The following is a 17,249-nucleotide window of genomic DNA, read 5'->3' as shown; positions in this document are numbered from 1 at the left end:
CACCAGGAGATTCAGTTTACGTCAATGTGAACGCATTGACGAGCTTCCTGGCAACAGACCCAGCTGAGGATTCAGCCTGAGACCAATATGCACGTTTGTGAAGTGGATGTGTGGCCCTTATACGAGAATATATGGTAATTGGGAGGGATAAAGTTGGGTTGCTCTGCATCACTAAGTAGTTCACACTTTTATAAGTTCCAGAATGCTGGAGGTCACCTCCTTAATGTTTTTGTGTCTCCTTTGCTGTTGTGTAATACATGTAAATTGTAGACTTGTCTATGTGTAGGTTGACAAAGAAAATGACTTCTACGGGGGAAGTGGTGTGCCTCCATCTTCTCGGGGCATGAGTCCTCCTTATGTACGACCTCCAATGCCACCACCCCCTCCTCACCACCTTCCCAGAGGTGTGCGGAGAGGCGATGGCCGCAGAGATGATTTCTACGGGTGAGTTCCTAGTGTATGTCATTAGTCATTAAACACATAGCCATTCGTCATCTAACTTAGCTGTCTTATGTGTCACTGGCTTGAGTCAGATAACAATATTGTTGATCTGCAAATTTATAAATTTATTTTCAATGCTGTAAGCCCTTTTAGGCTGTTACAGTCTGAGAGTCATAAATGCCCAACTGAATATTTCTTGCTAAAAATTCAGGCGCACATTCAATGTCTGCTTTGTTTAGGTGCTCCAACGTCATTTCAGAGTTAGGTTTTTGAATTGAACCCATAAATTGTCCTTGTGCATTAGATTTGGGGAAGTTCGAATTGGGCAAATGCGGCCGAATGAATTAATAGTCTGTGTTGACTATTTTCTCCCACTTGTTTAATTGGACAGATTTCATCGGTTCTGTCAGCATCAAATTAAACCAAGTCGACTGCATTGGTCATGCTACAGCTTTGTATGCATGCAGAAGCTTGCCATTCTTCAGTTTTGTTTTCAACAAGCTCAGCTTTTGCTGTGTTGATTCATAATTGTTTTTAAAATGTGGCAGTTCCAACTAAGGTTCACACCCAAGTGCTTCATCTTTGTTGTACGGTGGACAGTGGATAACTCAGTTCAACTAGTGTGTTGAAGTTGGTGGCAATGTCATCAATATTAATAAGGAACACCCATTCCAAGACCAACCCCTAAGTTACACAGGATGAAACTGGTAAAGTAGAATATTTTTTTATTTCATCAGCCTATATTTACATCCACTGCAGGGTGAAGGCCTCTCCCAGCGATCTTCAATTACCCCTGTAGAGAATAGTGCTCATCATTAATTAAAAAAAACTGTTTCCTGTTATTCAACCAAGCCTGGATCTACTGCACAATTTTTGAACTAATTTCACTGTCATAAAGCTTCTTTGAGTTCGACATGACAGGCCCTGTCAAATGTTTTAGGCAAGTCTGAAGCAGTAATATCTATTTGCTTTTTTCTAATTTATGGTTGTTGCAAGCTGTTGTATTCTCTCAAACAGTTCAGGCATGGTGGAAAGGCGCTTATGAAAACAGTGATGCTTCCTGTAGAACCCCATGGGTTTCTACCAAATATTTAAAGAAAGGATGCTCCAATGTCTTTTGCAGGCAGTGCATGTGATAGAAATGGGGCAGTAATTGAAATTCAACTTATCGCTTGCTTTGAAAATAGGTACCACTCTGGCTATTAATAGCCAGTCATGGCAAGGTGCTCGTAAAATCTTAACCAGGAAATTTGCAACCTATTCAGTTTACTGCTTCAAAAATTCATTGGGTATCTTGTGTGGGCCTGGAGATTTCTCGCAAATTAATCTGGCAATAGGGATATGATTCCTTCCTCAGAAATTTCAAGAGCTTTGTGACTTGTGTCCGCTGGTGATTGTATCATGGGTGCACTGGTGCTTTGTGTAAATGCTGAGCAAAATAAGCAGTTGAATGTGTGAGCCGATAGGCCTGGATTGCTACAAATGTTACGATCGACCAACCAGCATCTATCAGTGGCTTAGAACTAAATACCTCTGAATCCTGTCTGAACTATTTCGCATGTGCAGTTAAGCCCCTTTATAACGAAAGCCCAAAATAACGAAATTCTTACCACGGCGAAATATTTTCATATGCCCGGTGAACGCTCACAGGATTCAATATGTATCATATTTCTTGACAATGAAACATCACTCAACTGCTTTCCCACATGACCAAAATTTGCTGAAGTGTTATCTACCCTTTTGACCCATATTATCTACCCTTGTAATGCTAACAGAGTACAAAAAGTTCTATCATGCATTTTCTCTCCACTAAGCTGCATAAAATACCATCAGACTTTGCTAGACTACCACCATTGTTTACAAAAACAAGAAACTGCCAGAAGCAGTCGCTGACGTCAGAAACATGTCATGGCCACCATATTGTTTTTTGATCGCCCATTAGAAATGGCACAGCTATGGTGGCTAGATGGGTAGGTGTGCCGACCGAGCGTAGTTCACCACTTCTCCGCATCATGACTCGGAAGTGGCGCTGCGGACAGTAGAGCGTTTCTAGTGCGCACAACGTCGGCCTGCGCTGTGTAGACAAGCAGCGTGCGCTGCCTCTGATTTTAGCTTCCGAGTTATGGAGGAGGAGGAAAGAGAAAGGCAGAAGGCAGGGAGGTTAACCAGAATAACGTCCGGTTGGCTGCCCTACACTGGGGGAATGGGAAAGGGGAACACAAATATGAGAGAGAGAGGAGCGAAGTAAATTAGCGGTGAGTTCGCTGACGCGTGTGGTATTGCACTAATAGTCACAGACGTTCACAGTAATACCATTCTGAGCAGTGTAGGCCACGGTGTAATATATATACTCTTATATCTTACACCGTGGTGTAGGCCAAGCCAGAATGAGGAATTCGTTGTCATCTAGTCAGAAAAAACGAAATGCTGAAGTTACGCAAGGAGGGAACTTCCACAAGGAGGAAGCTGACTTCTGCAGATTTAATGAACAGTCGTTATACCACCCTTCCCTGGACAGAAACATTTGCTCGCACACAGGATCACACGCTTCCAGGAGGATGGCCTTAGTGAGCGGGATACTGTTTCCGTTTTTCACGTAAACGGAAAACGTGGCAGCTGCTGTACTTTCCATTGAATGACGGGTCCAGCGGCCGTGAGGCAGAGCACACGAGCTGACAATCTCGGCAAGAAGAAGTCAAACAGGAAATGGCCGCCCTCAGAGGACAGATTAAACAAATGGCTAAAGTAGAACAACTGAAAACCACAGTAGTGGAAGAAAATATCCCGTCGTCTCAAAAACCGATAGAAGCGATGCTACAGCTAATAATGCAGCAAATGCAGGGAATGCAAAATTTCCAGAAGCAATTATACGACGATTTTAAAACATTAAAAGAGCAAGTCGACGAGCTAGCCACAAATCAAAAACACTTGAATCGTAAGCGCGCTGCAGGTAGCCCAAATGCACCTACCCTTCGAAAAGCCAAAAACGGAGTAGTCTCTGACTCCACGGATGCGGAGGGTGTCACAGGCCATGGCCACTAATCAGGCAAAAACACACGAAATCGTTGAAATTTGGCACTGGAATTGCCGCAGTTTCCAAAAAAAAGGCGGCGGCCCTACAGTGCTACATCGACAAGGCGATTGTTAAGCCGGACATTATATGCCTGCAAGAAATTGGCAAATGCACGGTTAAATTGCGCGACTACTATACACATCACAACCCGGATTATCCCAGGATCGCGACGCTGGTTAGCAAAGGGATCGCGTCGACCGTTAGGTACCTTCCTAACGCTCAAACACAACACCATATAGTGGAACTCTTTCCAACTAAGAGAGGACGCGCCAAAACCCAGATAATCAATATCTATAGCCCACCTAAAGAGAGAGGCACGGATTTTGCGTCTATAATTACCCACGCCATGGGAAACATGGAGAGGAAAGACAGACTAGTTCTCGTGGGAGACTTTAATGCTCCACACACAAACTGGGGATACAGAAGAGATACACCGAAGGGCAAATTACTCCTTCACGCCGTAGAAAATACAGGCCTACAGCTGGAAACGCTGCCCTCGGCACCTACTAGGACAGGGAACAGTGTAAGCGCCGACACGTACCCAGACCTCACTTTTTCGCTGAACGTTAGAGATGGTCACTGGCAAAACTTACAGGAAAACCTGGGGAGCGACCATTTCATAATAAGCTTTTCCACCGCCACTCCCAAACTCAAACGCGACCTCGGTTCCGCATCTATGACGGATTGGCCAGCATATCGCCAGTACCCAGTTTCCTTAAACCCGCCGGCAAATGCGGAGCAATGGGCGCAGGGCCTTAAAGAGGCCTACGAAGCCTCTACCAAAAAAATTACATTAACGACGGAAAACCCAGTGGTCGACCCGCACCTGCTACATTTATGGGACTGCAGACGAGGACTTACCAAAAGATGGAATCGACAAAGACTAAACAGAAAATTAAGAATAAGGATCGCAGAAATCTCGGCCCAGGCGAGCGAATACGCACGTAAACTACAAGCAGAAAACTGGGCCCAGTTTACTGATTCCCTTAGGGGGACCCTATCGACAGCGAAAACCTGGGCCATCCTAAGAAGTATGATAGATCCAGAAAACACAAAGACCGCAACTACGCGAACCCTCAGAACACTAACCGGCACATACCAAGGCGACAATGACAAATTACTTCAGGAACTTAGGCAGCGATACTTTGGAACAAAAGACCCCGATTATGTCACGCGCGGTTACTCAGGTATAGAAAACGATGCGCTAGATGCCCCTCTAACTAAAGCAGAGCTTTTTGCTGCCGCACAAGCCCTTAGGAAAAATTCAGCTCCAGGGGAAGATAGGGTCACCAATCCCATGCTCCGCAATTTAAGTGACGAGCAGCTTGAGCGCTTAGTACACTATTTCAACGAGCAGATCTGGGAGACGGGGCACCTTCCACAACAGTGGAAAGACGCCACCGTCATACTCATCCCAAAAGCAGGCAAGGCTCGCAGTCTGCAGAACTTACGTCCGATATCCCTCACATCATGCCTAGGGAAACTCTTTGAAAAAGTAATTCACACGAGGCTCACGAATCACCTAGAAGATCGTAGCCTCCTATCAGACTACATGTACGGCTTTAGGCAACACCTATCAACTCAGGACGTATTTCTCAGGCTTAAAGAGGAGGTCCTAAGCAATACGTATACCTACGGGAGGGGAGCACATGGTAGTCGCGCTTGATCTCAAAAGTGCATTCGACACCATGTCGGACATGCTCATACTTGAGGAACTAGAAAGAGTAGAATGTGGGGAGAAAATGTACAATTATATACGCTCCTTCCTCACAGACAGGAAAGCCACGATAGGAATAGAAGACATCAGGTCAGATAAATTCGACATGCCAGGTAAGGGTACCCCTCAAGGGGCCATCCTCTCGCCCCTTTTATTCAATTTAGGCATGAACAGACTAGCAAGACGGCTAGAGCCAATTCCAGACTTAAAATTCTCGCTGTATGCGGATGACATTACCCTGTGGGCGACAACAGGCCCTCTAGGGTATAAAGAACAAGTCTTACAAGAAGCGATAGAAACTGTAAATGATTTTGCAGAACAAAGCGGCATGTCCTGCGCGCCAGACAAATCAGAATGGGTAAGGCTACACGGCCGAAACTATCGGAAAGATCAAAGCGTTAGCCTATGGTTAGGTAACAGGGAAATCCAGGAAAAACAAAGAATCCGGATCCTAGGCCTATGGCTACAAGAAAACCGCAGAGCGGACTTCACTATCAAAACGTTAAAAACGACCACCAAACAAATAGCTCGCATGATAAGCAGAGTAACGGGGAAAGGCAGAGGTCTAACCGAGGCGGAGGCCATCCGACTAGTGCACGCGTTTGTACTAAATAGGGTCACGTATAGCCTGCCGTATCAAGAGCTCAGCCCTAGCGAAACCAAAGAAGTGGACGTAATAATACGTATGGCGTATAAAGCGGCACTAGGACTCCCACCCAACACGTCCAACGAGAAATTACAAGCGCTTGGACTCCATAATACTTACGAGGAACTGAGGGCAGCGACTATGCTGGGGCAAAGGGAACGCCTCGACCGCTCTAAGGCAGGGAGACGGGTCCTTGCGGATTTAAATTTCCCTATTCGACTCCATTACTGCGAGAAAGATCTCGTTTCTGTTCCCGAGACATTACGAGAACAGCTGATAGTTTCCCCAATTCCGAGGAACATGAGTCCACTCTACCATGGTGCAAGGCGCGCGGCTAGAGCGAGACAACTCACTAAAAAGTTCAGTGGACACCGTGATGTCATTTACACGGACGTCGCAAAGTCCCATCATGGTCACGTTCTAACGGCAGTAAACTACTCCACACACTCAAACATCAAAATCTCGGCCTCAGTGCGCACCCATTGCACGAGCACAGCTGAAGCAACTGCAATAGCTCTAGCAATCAGACAAGCAGACGCAAGCGGGAACTCGATAGCGGTCCTGACAGATTCGCAAGCAGCATGCCGGATGTTCATAAACGGACGTCTACCGCGCATAACCCTCAAGCTACTAGGCGAAACACTACGTGCATCACACGGCATTACATGGTGCCCGGGACACTCGGGAGTCCCAGGAAACGAACGGGCGAACGCACTAGCTCGCGAACTAGCGAACCGAGCAGACGACGCCCCAAGTAAAATACCAAAGGACCACACCCCGCACGACATCCTGGAGCACCAGCGTCGCGAACGACAAATCTACGCTTTTCCGCATCCGCAGCTGGGAGTAGGAGACGCTCGGAAGTACCGAAAAATCCAAACTCATACCTTTCCGCACTTGCGACTGTGGCACGCAATGTGGCCAGCCGTATATGCCGGTCAATGCCCCTGGTGCGGGGGGCGGCCTTCTCTTCCCCACATTATGTGGGAATGTATATGTAGGCCACCGAACATTAACTCGCCCCTGATACTGACCTCACTAAGGGAGCCCTGGGAGGCCGTCCTCGCTCGAGCTGACTTGGAGACCCAGAAGGGTCTCTTAGACCAGGCTGAGCGTACGGCAACGGCCACTGGAGTCCTGGACTAGGGACCCACCCTACCCGCTCCCTTGCCTCTCCCTTTTTTTTTTTTATTCAATAAAGTTTTTCATCATCATCATCGGCAAGTGTAGGTGTTGAAAACTGAAAGTTGTCGTTGCCCTTTGCACAGACTTAATTAACATCTCGTTCCTGGGATCTCTCTGCATTCTCAGAACAGCTTGCTGTCTTAATCACCTGTTGTGAAAATCCCAAAGAATTCTTTGTTTACCTTTTCTTTTTTTGTTGTCGGCATCACTCTAGAGAGGTAGGCGAACCATCTGGCAGAATTGATGGCACTGCATCGTTGGTAAACCGTGGACACTCCCTTGGAATCAGGACAACCTCTTCATTGACCATATGCGTGAAAGAGCGCTGCATGAAATTTTCTTGAAAGTGTCACTCGCACACTACTGATGTCGACTGCCATTGCTTGTCCGCTCAATGAAGGGCCAGTTCCCATTTCCCTAAAAAGGTCAGGGTCTTATGGCGCCAAAAACACGGCTATTTGACACCTTTTTCTCAGAAATTTAGAACCCGACTTGCAGTTCGAAGCAAAGCAGTAAGTGTCCTTGGTGGGGGGAATCTTCCTTGGGGGAGCAATACCGCCGCTAATCTTGTCCGTGATTTTTCCGGCGAGGAACATTCCACATCTCTTAGGAACTTTCAAACAGTAAGAGAGACCCGGAGCTCTTCACCTTTCAAGCTGACACGAACAGACGACATACAACTATTCAAATGCATGCTTTATTTTTTGCGCGCCATCTGCCATCTGTAGCAGACGATACGCGCTGCGGAACCGTTATACTGACCGCAGCTCCAATTTTGCGTCGTGATGCGGAGAAGCGGTGAACTTGGCTCCAGACGCTCCAGTCGGCACACCTAGCCATTGTAGCACAGCCATATTGGCATTCAGTACCTAACAGGCATCACGTGCCGCTTCTGCATCGCTGGACGTAGATTTGCTCTACGGGGCCATATTCTTGGTCGATTGCTTTCGAGGATACAACTTTCGCGAGATGTTGCGTAACTCGGCACTGAACGTGACAGCATCTGCAGGTGACATGTACTGGAGGAACTTTGTTGCTGTCAGAGTAGATATGAAAGTGATCGTATCAACTCTGTTGCCCTTGAACTTGAACGTCAACTCATCTGGTGCTGAGGCACTTAAGTGATCATATCTCCGGAGGCAATCAATCAAGAATATGGCCTCGTTGGGCAAATCTTCTTCCAGAAAGCTGTTCCTCGTAGACGCCAATTCGTCTGGTGCCGAGGTACACGAAATCTCATGCAAGTGATCATATCCCCGAAAGTTATCACCGACACAAGGGGTACACTTTGGTATGTCGGCAGAGGAGTTCTATACCTAGAGCAAGGCTTGCTTAAGTAGGCTAATGGAATTTGGACAGTAAAATTTTATTTTGTAGCGCATTACATGTCTCATTTCACAACAAAATTCTCATGAAAGTGGATTTTTTCGCATTCTCAGCCGATTTCGTAGTTGTAGGGTTCAACTGTAGCCAGTCAAAGTAGGAGGAACAAAATGAGTTCTAGTTTGTTTTACTTCCTTGCAAACGTTTATGCTAAGGACTGAAACTGTAGCATAATTTCAGGGGGATTTGTTTCCTGGCACATGATAAGCAGTGTTTTAGACCAGTGGTTCTCAAACAGGGGTCCGCGAAGCCATTTTTTGGGGGTCCGCGAAACCCGCGGCCGCAAAATAGGGGTGTGCGAATATTCAAAAAGTTGAAATATTACCGACTATTATATTTTTAATATTTGCATTCGATTGGAAGAATAGATATTCGAAAATGTTCAAATATTTGGTTGGATACGAATATTCGAATCGAAATATTGCTGGCTGTGTGGGTGGAAACAGTTCTTAGCATTTGTGGCTATCTAATCTAAGAATATTAGGGCAATACTGTGCTGAATTTTGTGGTAATTTTGTGCTGCTGGTGAAATTTCGCCTGTAACGTACACTTAGCCACTAAACGTCAAACTTTGCGGGAAAGCCAGCCTTTCTGTAGCAAGGCGCATAGGCACTGACTGGGGGGGGGGGGGCTCTGGGGCTCCGGGGCTCCGGGGCTATAAATTCACATATGCTACCCCACGTGGTCTAAATTATTCCAGAGCCCTCCACTACAGCGTGCCTCATAATCAGATCGTGGTTTTGGCACTTAAAATCCCATAATTTGTTCTTTTCATACTTTTGTGCTTTGATGCATAAAACGACGTTTTGTTTAGAAAGTGACTGTGCCGCCAATGTATTTCTCCGCAAAGTTAGATAATTAATATCTTGACACTGGTGTCAGCCTGAGATTTAGTTCAAAGTGGATCCGCACTCCACAGCTAGAATTTTTAAATTGCAACATGGGCCATAAGGTAATTAGATAAAAACTTAATTGGTTAATTTTGTTCATTAGTCGATTATGCATTTCAATTTGTTGTGCTAGTAATGCCCGCCTCTTCGAGTAGACGAGCTCATATGAACTAGAATTGTACTATGTGCCACAGGCCACCTTTAAAAATTTTGGTAACTGTTCGCTGAAACACCTTGTATGTATATAGAATTCACTCAAAATCAGAATAAATATAAGTCTAGAAGTCATGCGCAGCAGCGCTATATACTCGGACTCAAAAGTACTAAAAAAATAAAAAAGAGTGCAGTTTGGCCGGGAAGTGATAGTGAAGTAGAAGACAATTACACGAAGGAAGATTCTTACCGTGTAAATCCGTGTAAAGATCGCACCCGTGTAAGGGCCGCACCCATAACTTCACAGCCAATATTAAAAAAAAAAAGACATCCAACCGAGAAGCAATTGCGTTCCGTGCGCTGATTATGATCAGGCTCAACAGCGAATTGTCGCGCGCAGCATACTTTCTCGCGTCGCTACTGGATGTCGAGAGGAGGCAATTGCGGAAATTTACGGCGGATTTCATACTCGTAGTTGGAAAAATGAGGTCAAATGACCCGGTCCCATGAAAGGCTCATCAAAATCGCGACAAAAAAGTGTGGCCCTTACACGAGTCTTTACGTTAGTTATAGTGGCCATATAAATTGTAGTATACATTCACTTAAAGGAATCTCGATGATACGAATCTCGCAGGGTCACGACGCGCAGGATGACGGGTATGGGGAAACGTGTGGTTCGGTGTCGAAGCGACGGCGGTAGGATGGTGCGCGGTGACGGCAAAATCGTGCAATGTAGCCAGGTAGACCACACTCAAAACATATTGGCCGGTTGTCAGGAGGGCGCCATTGTCCACTGCTGTGTGGGTACTGCGGTTGAACGAATTGAGGAGCTGGACGCAGTGGCATGGCTGATGGGAACGGCGCAAAGGCCTGAAGTGGGGGCCGCACAAGAGCCTCGGCATAGCTGAGAGGTGCAGTCACCTCGGGAAAAGCAACGGGAGTTGGCACCAACGGAGTCTCGCGGGCAGAAGGGAGAGCTGCGCAAACTTGCCCGTGGATGACCTGGCGAAGGTTGGCCGGCAAAGGCGAGGGTGGTGGCGTGGTTGAGGACAGCAGCGAAAGCTGACGAGCGACCTCAGCACGGACGAACTCTTTTATCTGGCAGAGCAGGGAGTCCATTTCAGGAGCCGCGGCCACGCTCGCGAGGCTTTCATCGGACACAGGTTGGCGCCGTGTGAGAAGACGCTGTCTGCAGAGCTCGTCGAAACTCTGGCAAAGCTCAATGACCTGAGGAACAGTGCCTGGGTTTTTGGAGAGCAGCATATGAAAGGCATCATCGGAAATGCCCTTCATGATGTGGCGTACCTTGTCCGCCTCCGCCATCGTCGGGTTGACACGCCGGCAGAGGTCGACGATGTCCTCAATGTAGCTGGTGAACGTTTCACCAGTTTGCTGGGATTGGCTTCGTAGGCGTTGTTCAGCGCAAAGTTTGCGCACGCCAGGGCGACCGAAAACGTCCGCGATGCTGGTTTTGAAGCTAGCCCATGTGCGGAGATCGGCTTCGTGGTTTTTGAACCAGAGCTTGGCGACGCCCGATAAATAGAAAGTCGCGTTGCTGAGCTTGAAGGGATCGTCCCATTTGTTGGTGTTGCTGGCGCGTTCGTACAATTCCAGCCAATCTTCAACGTCTTTCTCATCGGTGCCGCTGAAGATGTCAGGATCCCGCTGGCGCTGGGCACCGGCACTTACGATGGCTGGAGTAACCGGTGGGGATGTCGGGCTGGGGTCGTCAGGCATGACGGACGGCAGAGTTCGGGTGCGTAATTCCAGGTTGGGGAAAAACCGTAACACCTCCACCAGAATCTAATATGAATACAGGACAAGAGAACAGCAGGCAGCGTGTCTCAGCCAGAACAGCTCAGGCAATCTCGAGCTCGCGCCTCCCGGACGACTGGCGATGTGGCTGCAGCACCGGGTATTCCTCTTCACTAGAATGTATACATATATATATATATTGTAGTGGGAAATATGCATGTAGGTGCCGTGGGCACTGCCATCACTTCGGCGCGAGACCCGAGCTCGAGCTGCGGATGCCAACAGCTAGGACTGTGCCTAAAAAGCCACTTGCGATCCCTCGGACGAGTTTCAATAAATCCCCCTTTCAATATATATATATATATGTATATATATATATGGGTAGGTGTCAGAAAGCTGGTCGGGCCCAAGTTAGTGGACGAATTGATGGCCGCCGCCGTAGCACAATTGGTAGTGCAATGCACGCGTAATGCAGAGGTTGCGGGTTCGGCTCCCTGCCGGCGACAAGTTATCTTTTCGTCCACTTTCATTTCCCTTTTCTTCATTATTTTCTACATTCCAATTTCAACTACACTTAATTTCCCAATGCTTTCCTTGGCTTCGTTGTCTGTTGGCTTTATGCAAGTAGGAAGTGTGACATGGTGGATAAGAGCTGTTGCGTAATCTCTGTTGGCAAGATGAGTTTGCATGAGGGAAGTTGACTGTTGTGTGAATGCTGAATTACCTGTTTACTCATAAATTAATCAAGCAAGCAAAAGCACTTTATCATACAGTGCACAATAAAGGTGTCAGAAAATTGGTGAAGAGTATCGGGAACCAATTCCTTAAAAGTGCTTTCATTTATTCCAGCTTCGATGAGCCAGATCCTCTGGAGCACTCGGAACGAGAGGCCAGAGAATATTGGCGTGGAGGACGCTACGAGAACTTTGAAGTGCGCTGGAGCAATCGGCAGGAGTTTGACCACAGGGTAAGCAGTGTTCTGTGGTGGCAGTTATTTTGGAATTGTATGGTATACAAAGAAGAAAAAAGCAGCTTTACTGCATCTGTTTGCGCACCCCCTTCCGGTTTGTTGACCATCACGTCTCCTGGGCTACATGCCTCAGGTGTTTTTTTACCCTCGATCATGTATAGTAAAACCTCGTTAACTTTAAGAACCCCAAAAATGTCAAGATAAGTTAAGTAGCAAATAAAAGCCTGCTGTGGCTCTGTTTACCCCTTTATATTTTTTGGACCCTCATGAACCACTGGTAGGGTGTCTCCTGAGTCACGTCCCTCAAGTGTTTGTTTACCCTCGGTCATGTACAGTGCCGTCCACTGTTGTGTAGAGCGCGTAAGCGACCAGCTTTGCTCTGCAGGGTGACACCTGGCGCAATTGCTGGATGCGAGATAGTGTGCCCAGGAGCATGCACGGCCTAATAGACATGCAGGACTGCTTTTGAAGAGTAGCGACGTTTAAAAGCGCCTTTGTTTACCCAAATTTGTACTCGGCCTGAGGGCACTTGTGGCAGCACAGTTGCCATAGTATGAAGCGTATGGGCTGATAACGCGCACCACCCTTTCGCAACGAATGAAGCGTGTTCACAGACTGTTCGTGATAGCAAAGGCGCTTACGAAAATCACCTCTGGTTAAATGCAACACGGGCAAGTTTTCATGTTTATTGGGCAGCACATGCTCTTGGGCACGCTATCTCGGACCCAGCAGCCACCGCCAGGTGTCGCCCCGCAGAGCAAAGACGGCCATTCGCGTGCTCTAGGCAGCAGTGGACGGCACTTTACAGTAAAACCTTGTTAACTCGAAGCTGTAAAAAAAAATAATAATAAATAAAAAATTTTCAAGATGGGTGAAATCGCAAATAAAAGCCTGCTGGCCACACACAAACCACATGAAGCCTTTCCAAAAAGGCACCAGTAATATTCTCGATCTGTCGTGTTCCTTGGTGCCAGACAAGATGTCTTCGGGCAACAGTGTTAGGGCATTGTGCCAAGACAGCGTGCTTGGCACTGAGTCAAGACGATTCATCTTAATGTAAGCCAGTCATCTGAGAAGTTCATAACCGGTTCCAGAGATCAAAAAAGATGATGCAGCTCATTTCTACAGCCTAATGAATTCCCGGTAATTTCTTTTCAAAAACTTAAATGTAACTGTGAAAGAAAGCAACTGTCGTGCCTTTAGCGCACGCTGACAAGTGGCGTTTATGCCATGGCACAAGCATGGAGCGAGCATCTTTATCAAGCGGCGATATTGCTGGAATACCATGGGCTCACATTCTTTCTTTGATGGGCGCTCTGCGTGGACTGAATGCTCCTGCTCAAAAGTGCTGATCGTCTTGCTCATGGTCATGATTAATATGCTGTAACCACATCGATGCATCATTGAGAGTGTCCTAAATGAGAGGGGGAAAAAAGGATTCGACTCCCAGTTCACAGATGCTGCGCGTGGATACTGCGAAGTGGCAACAAGCAGACGAGCAAATGCACATGAGCGATGATAAACAGAAAGAAGGTTGAAGATAAGCAGGGAACTCGACCCGGCATGGCATTGGCTCAGCTAGCAAATTTGGCGCTAGCGCCATTGCTTGCTGCCGCCGGAAGAAAATATATTGCAAGCGACGCTGCTCCATTGCCAAGGCAACGCAGGACCAGCAAGACGAAAGTGACATTGTGACAGAAAGACGAAGTGACGAATGTGACCTGGCCGCTGAATGAAAACGCATGCCTTGGGTGTTTTATCGAGTGGCCGTGGTACTAGATTGTAACCCCGCTGATACATTTTTCACAGGACCGTAAAAAAATAAAAAACGTAAGAGCCGGGAAACGCAAGAGCCGAGAAACATGAAAAATTGAGATGAGAAATGAAAGTAGTGGTGAACTGCACACAATTTTATTTTAATTCTTACGTTTGACAAAAAAGTCGCAGTTTCGCCTGGAAGCCGAAGCATCAATTGCAATAGCAAATTATTAAACAGCTGTACAAAGTAAGGATAGTAGTAAACTTACTTTGTAAACATTGTAAATAAACTTGTAATCATTTGCTTTTTAACTATATTGACAAGCCTGGTGTCAGTGCGCATAGGCAAACATAAACACCTCGCACTCGATGAGTGCGGACACTTGCTATCAAAACACTGGCGTGAGGAAGCACCGCAGCAACAGCGAGCTATGTGAACTTTGTGCTGTCTATCGCTTCAACGCAAACTGAGCGCCGAGAACACACAGCATGCACAAAGCTATGAGCCGCCGATGCACCTACACTGCCTAGACTCTGCCCCCAAAGCAGATCGCTTTCAAGATATGACCCGCGCAACCCCGTAGTACGCAGTAGTACGCAGTTTATGCCGTACGCGCCCGTGCACGTATGAGCCGTATCTTTTTCAAGATACGGTTCATACGGCACCCGCGCGGCGTCGCCGGAGAACCCCTTCCTCCGTGTCTCGAGTGCGACGGCAGGGTTGCCAGATGGCCTCACCAAAAAATAGCCAGATCTCAAGATGTAGCCCAAAAATAGCCAGACTGAAATTTTTCGTGAGCGAAAAGTAGCCAAAAAACAAAATGTTTGATGACGTTCTGCAGGTGTCTTATAAATGGTGTAGATGTTGTCCAAATCTCGCTGCATATTTCTGGCTCCAAAATTACTTCCGCCGCATGCAACCAGCACAACACTGGCTTCAAGATCTTCGTAAAGTAGGGATGGGCGAATATTCCTTATTGTTGAATATTCGATAGAATAAGTCTATATTCGTTATTCGCTTCGATTCGAATTCAGGTATTCGATATTTTCGAATTATTCGGTGCTCCCAAATAGGCAGCCAGAAGCCACTGACGGCCAGTATCCATCTTGGAGGCTATGCTTCATGTCATGGCTGCCATACATCAACCATAAATCTCGAAGGCTATACGTACGTTTTTGCATTGAAGAGCCGGAAATGTGCGATGCAAAAGAGCAGAAACGGCACTGGCGTACAACCTAAACGAAGCGGCGGAGTCCAGTCGCCATAGTCATCAGCGGAAATCGTACGTGAATGACAGCAACGACCGAACACTTCTTGCCTACTTGTGCCTTTACGTTTACCGCCGCGCATAACAATGCGTTGGCCGCGGGATTTCATGGTCGCCATCCATGATCGCGTCGATAGCTGCCGCGGTTTCTTCAGCAGCGGTTGCGGCAAAAAGTAGTTTCGTTTTGACTCAATACGCACATCGGCCGCGTGCCTAAAAAGCTGCGTAGTGGCCATCCATGATCGCATAGATAGCGACCGCGATTTCGTCTGCAGTTGTTACAGCGAACGGTAGTTTCGTGCTTACTCGATGCATGCGTCGGCCGTGTGCCCTAGGCACCGCAAAGTCGCCGTTCATAATCCCATCGATAGTGGCCGCGGTGTGACAAAAGTCGTTTCGGTTTGACTCGGTGCAAAGCTGTCGAGGTTGAAGAGCACCGGCTACATCGCGATAGACGTGCGATCTGTTGGTGGTCAGCTTACTGGCAAAAAAATAATCTGGATGTGCGAGCGGTAGTGCAAAGCGTGTCGCAAATGATGGTGCGCGCCATGGCCGTGCTGCAAAGGAAGTCACGAGTCCTCAATCACTGCTGCGAGAGCCAATCAGTCACGAATTGACGAGAATTGACTGCTTTTGTGCAAAATAGCAGAAGGATTTGCTCATCCACTACACTGACGTAGTCGGCACTTGCTTATTGTTTCCTGGATACCCTGATAATTTGCCATTCGGTTAATTCGAACTTTTTTTTTTTTTTTTACCCATGAAATTCGAATTAGCTAGGTTTTACTGTATTATGTGATATATACTACTTGAACTATTCAGTTTGAAATTATTCGACCAAATCACTATTCGCTTTGAACCTCAAATTCACTATTCGCTCATCCCTAGCATGAAGAATAGACCTCTCCCTGTTTGCAGACAGTGTGACGTCACTATGGGGGCCCCTCCCATCTGTCGCTCCTCCGAAGCGGGCGCCAGTTGGCAAAAAACGTTCATGCAACCTGTTCTTTCTGCATAAAAGCCCTTCTTGTAAATCAACTGCCGCAATCATAAGTCCGGCATGTTGCGATTTTTTGAAGTGACAGCATTTACGAACTGTGCTTAGGATATATAATTGTCCCCGTTTTACTGGTACAACAACGTAGCGTTGTTGCCGAGGGCATGGTTCCCGTAGTTAGCTTGTGGTGTTTTCGTAAACGTGTGCCTCTTCCATAGATCAAACATCTACAAAAATGTATTGCTCCTCAAAAACGAACATTTTATCACAGATGATGCACACATTCGCGGTGACAAAGTGATACTTCGCTAAATGACTGGTCTTCGAACACAAATTTGAATTGCATTGTCGTGAATGCACAGATTTGCGCCCCGTTTAAACTGTAGCTTTAAACGATATGCAAGATGAACTTCGTCCAGAACTGCACGGCGGCCCAGTGGAGCTGTACCAAGTAGCGACGCCTAAATTCAGGTGAGGGAGAAATGCAGAAAAACTTATTACCCTGCTTTAGGGTAAGATACCCTAGGTGGACAAAATTAATCCGGAGCCTCTCGTTAATTTAAAATAATCTGGAGCATTTCATAAGCTGCTGTGCAGCTTAGGGATGTTAAACACCATAATTAAATTTTATTTTATGTCTCGGTGATGTGAATGTACCAAGCAAAAGCTTACATAACTACATAATCCGTTGCGTGGTAACTTCTCGGTGTCTGCTGCCTCCTTTGCTGCTCTCAACTTTACAAGACCCAACTTTTGCATGTTTATGTGCATCATCATAGGAAGAAGTCCGTGCCGTAAAGGTGAATATACTAGGCTTGTGTGAATATTCAATATTTTCGAATAGTTGAACGAATAATGCGCTATTCAATATTCACTTCGATTCGAATTTTGTTATTTGGAAATTTCGAAGTATTTGGCTCGAACGAATAGCCACACGCGGCAGGGAGAAGGCGTTTTCGGAAGTTTCTGTTTTGGATTCAGTAATATTTTTCCCAATCCAATCCAAACCAAAC

At 46.7% G+C, this 17,249-nt stretch overlaps 2 protein-coding genes across 6 annotated transcripts in view; one reads left to right on the top strand and one right to left on the bottom strand.

Annotated features, from left to right (window-relative positions):
- The window catches only part of LOC119436018 (zinc finger CCCH domain-containing protein 18-like), a 188,029-nt gene that overhangs the window by 89,544 nt on the left and 81,236 nt on the right, over positions 1 to 17,249 (top strand). For all 5 annotated transcript variants that reach the window (XM_049655203.1, XM_037702747.2, XM_049655204.1 and 2 more), the window contains 2 exons: positions 287 to 444; positions 12,093 to 12,210. In XM_049655203.1, the coding sequence (XP_049511160.1) occupies positions 287 to 444; positions 12,093 to 12,210 (276 nt within the window). The remainder of the gene's footprint in view (positions 1 to 286; positions 445 to 12,092; positions 12,211 to 17,249) is intronic.
- The window catches only part of LOC119436024 (cytochrome c oxidase subunit 4 isoform 1, mitochondrial), a 480,308-nt gene that overhangs the window by 391,328 nt on the left and 71,731 nt on the right, over positions 1 to 17,249 (bottom strand). The gene's annotated exons all lie outside the window — the stretch shown is intronic.

The sequence above is a fragment of the Dermacentor silvarum genome, chromosome 1, assembly GCF_013339745.2.
Source record: "Dermacentor silvarum isolate Dsil-2018 chromosome 1, BIME_Dsil_1.4, whole genome shotgun sequence".
NCBI classification, from domain to species: Eukaryota; Metazoa; Arthropoda; class Arachnida; order Ixodida; family Ixodidae; genus Dermacentor; species Dermacentor silvarum.
The sequence above is the reverse complement of the archived record's forward strand: the minus strand, read 5'-3'. Positions and strand labels throughout refer to the sequence as shown.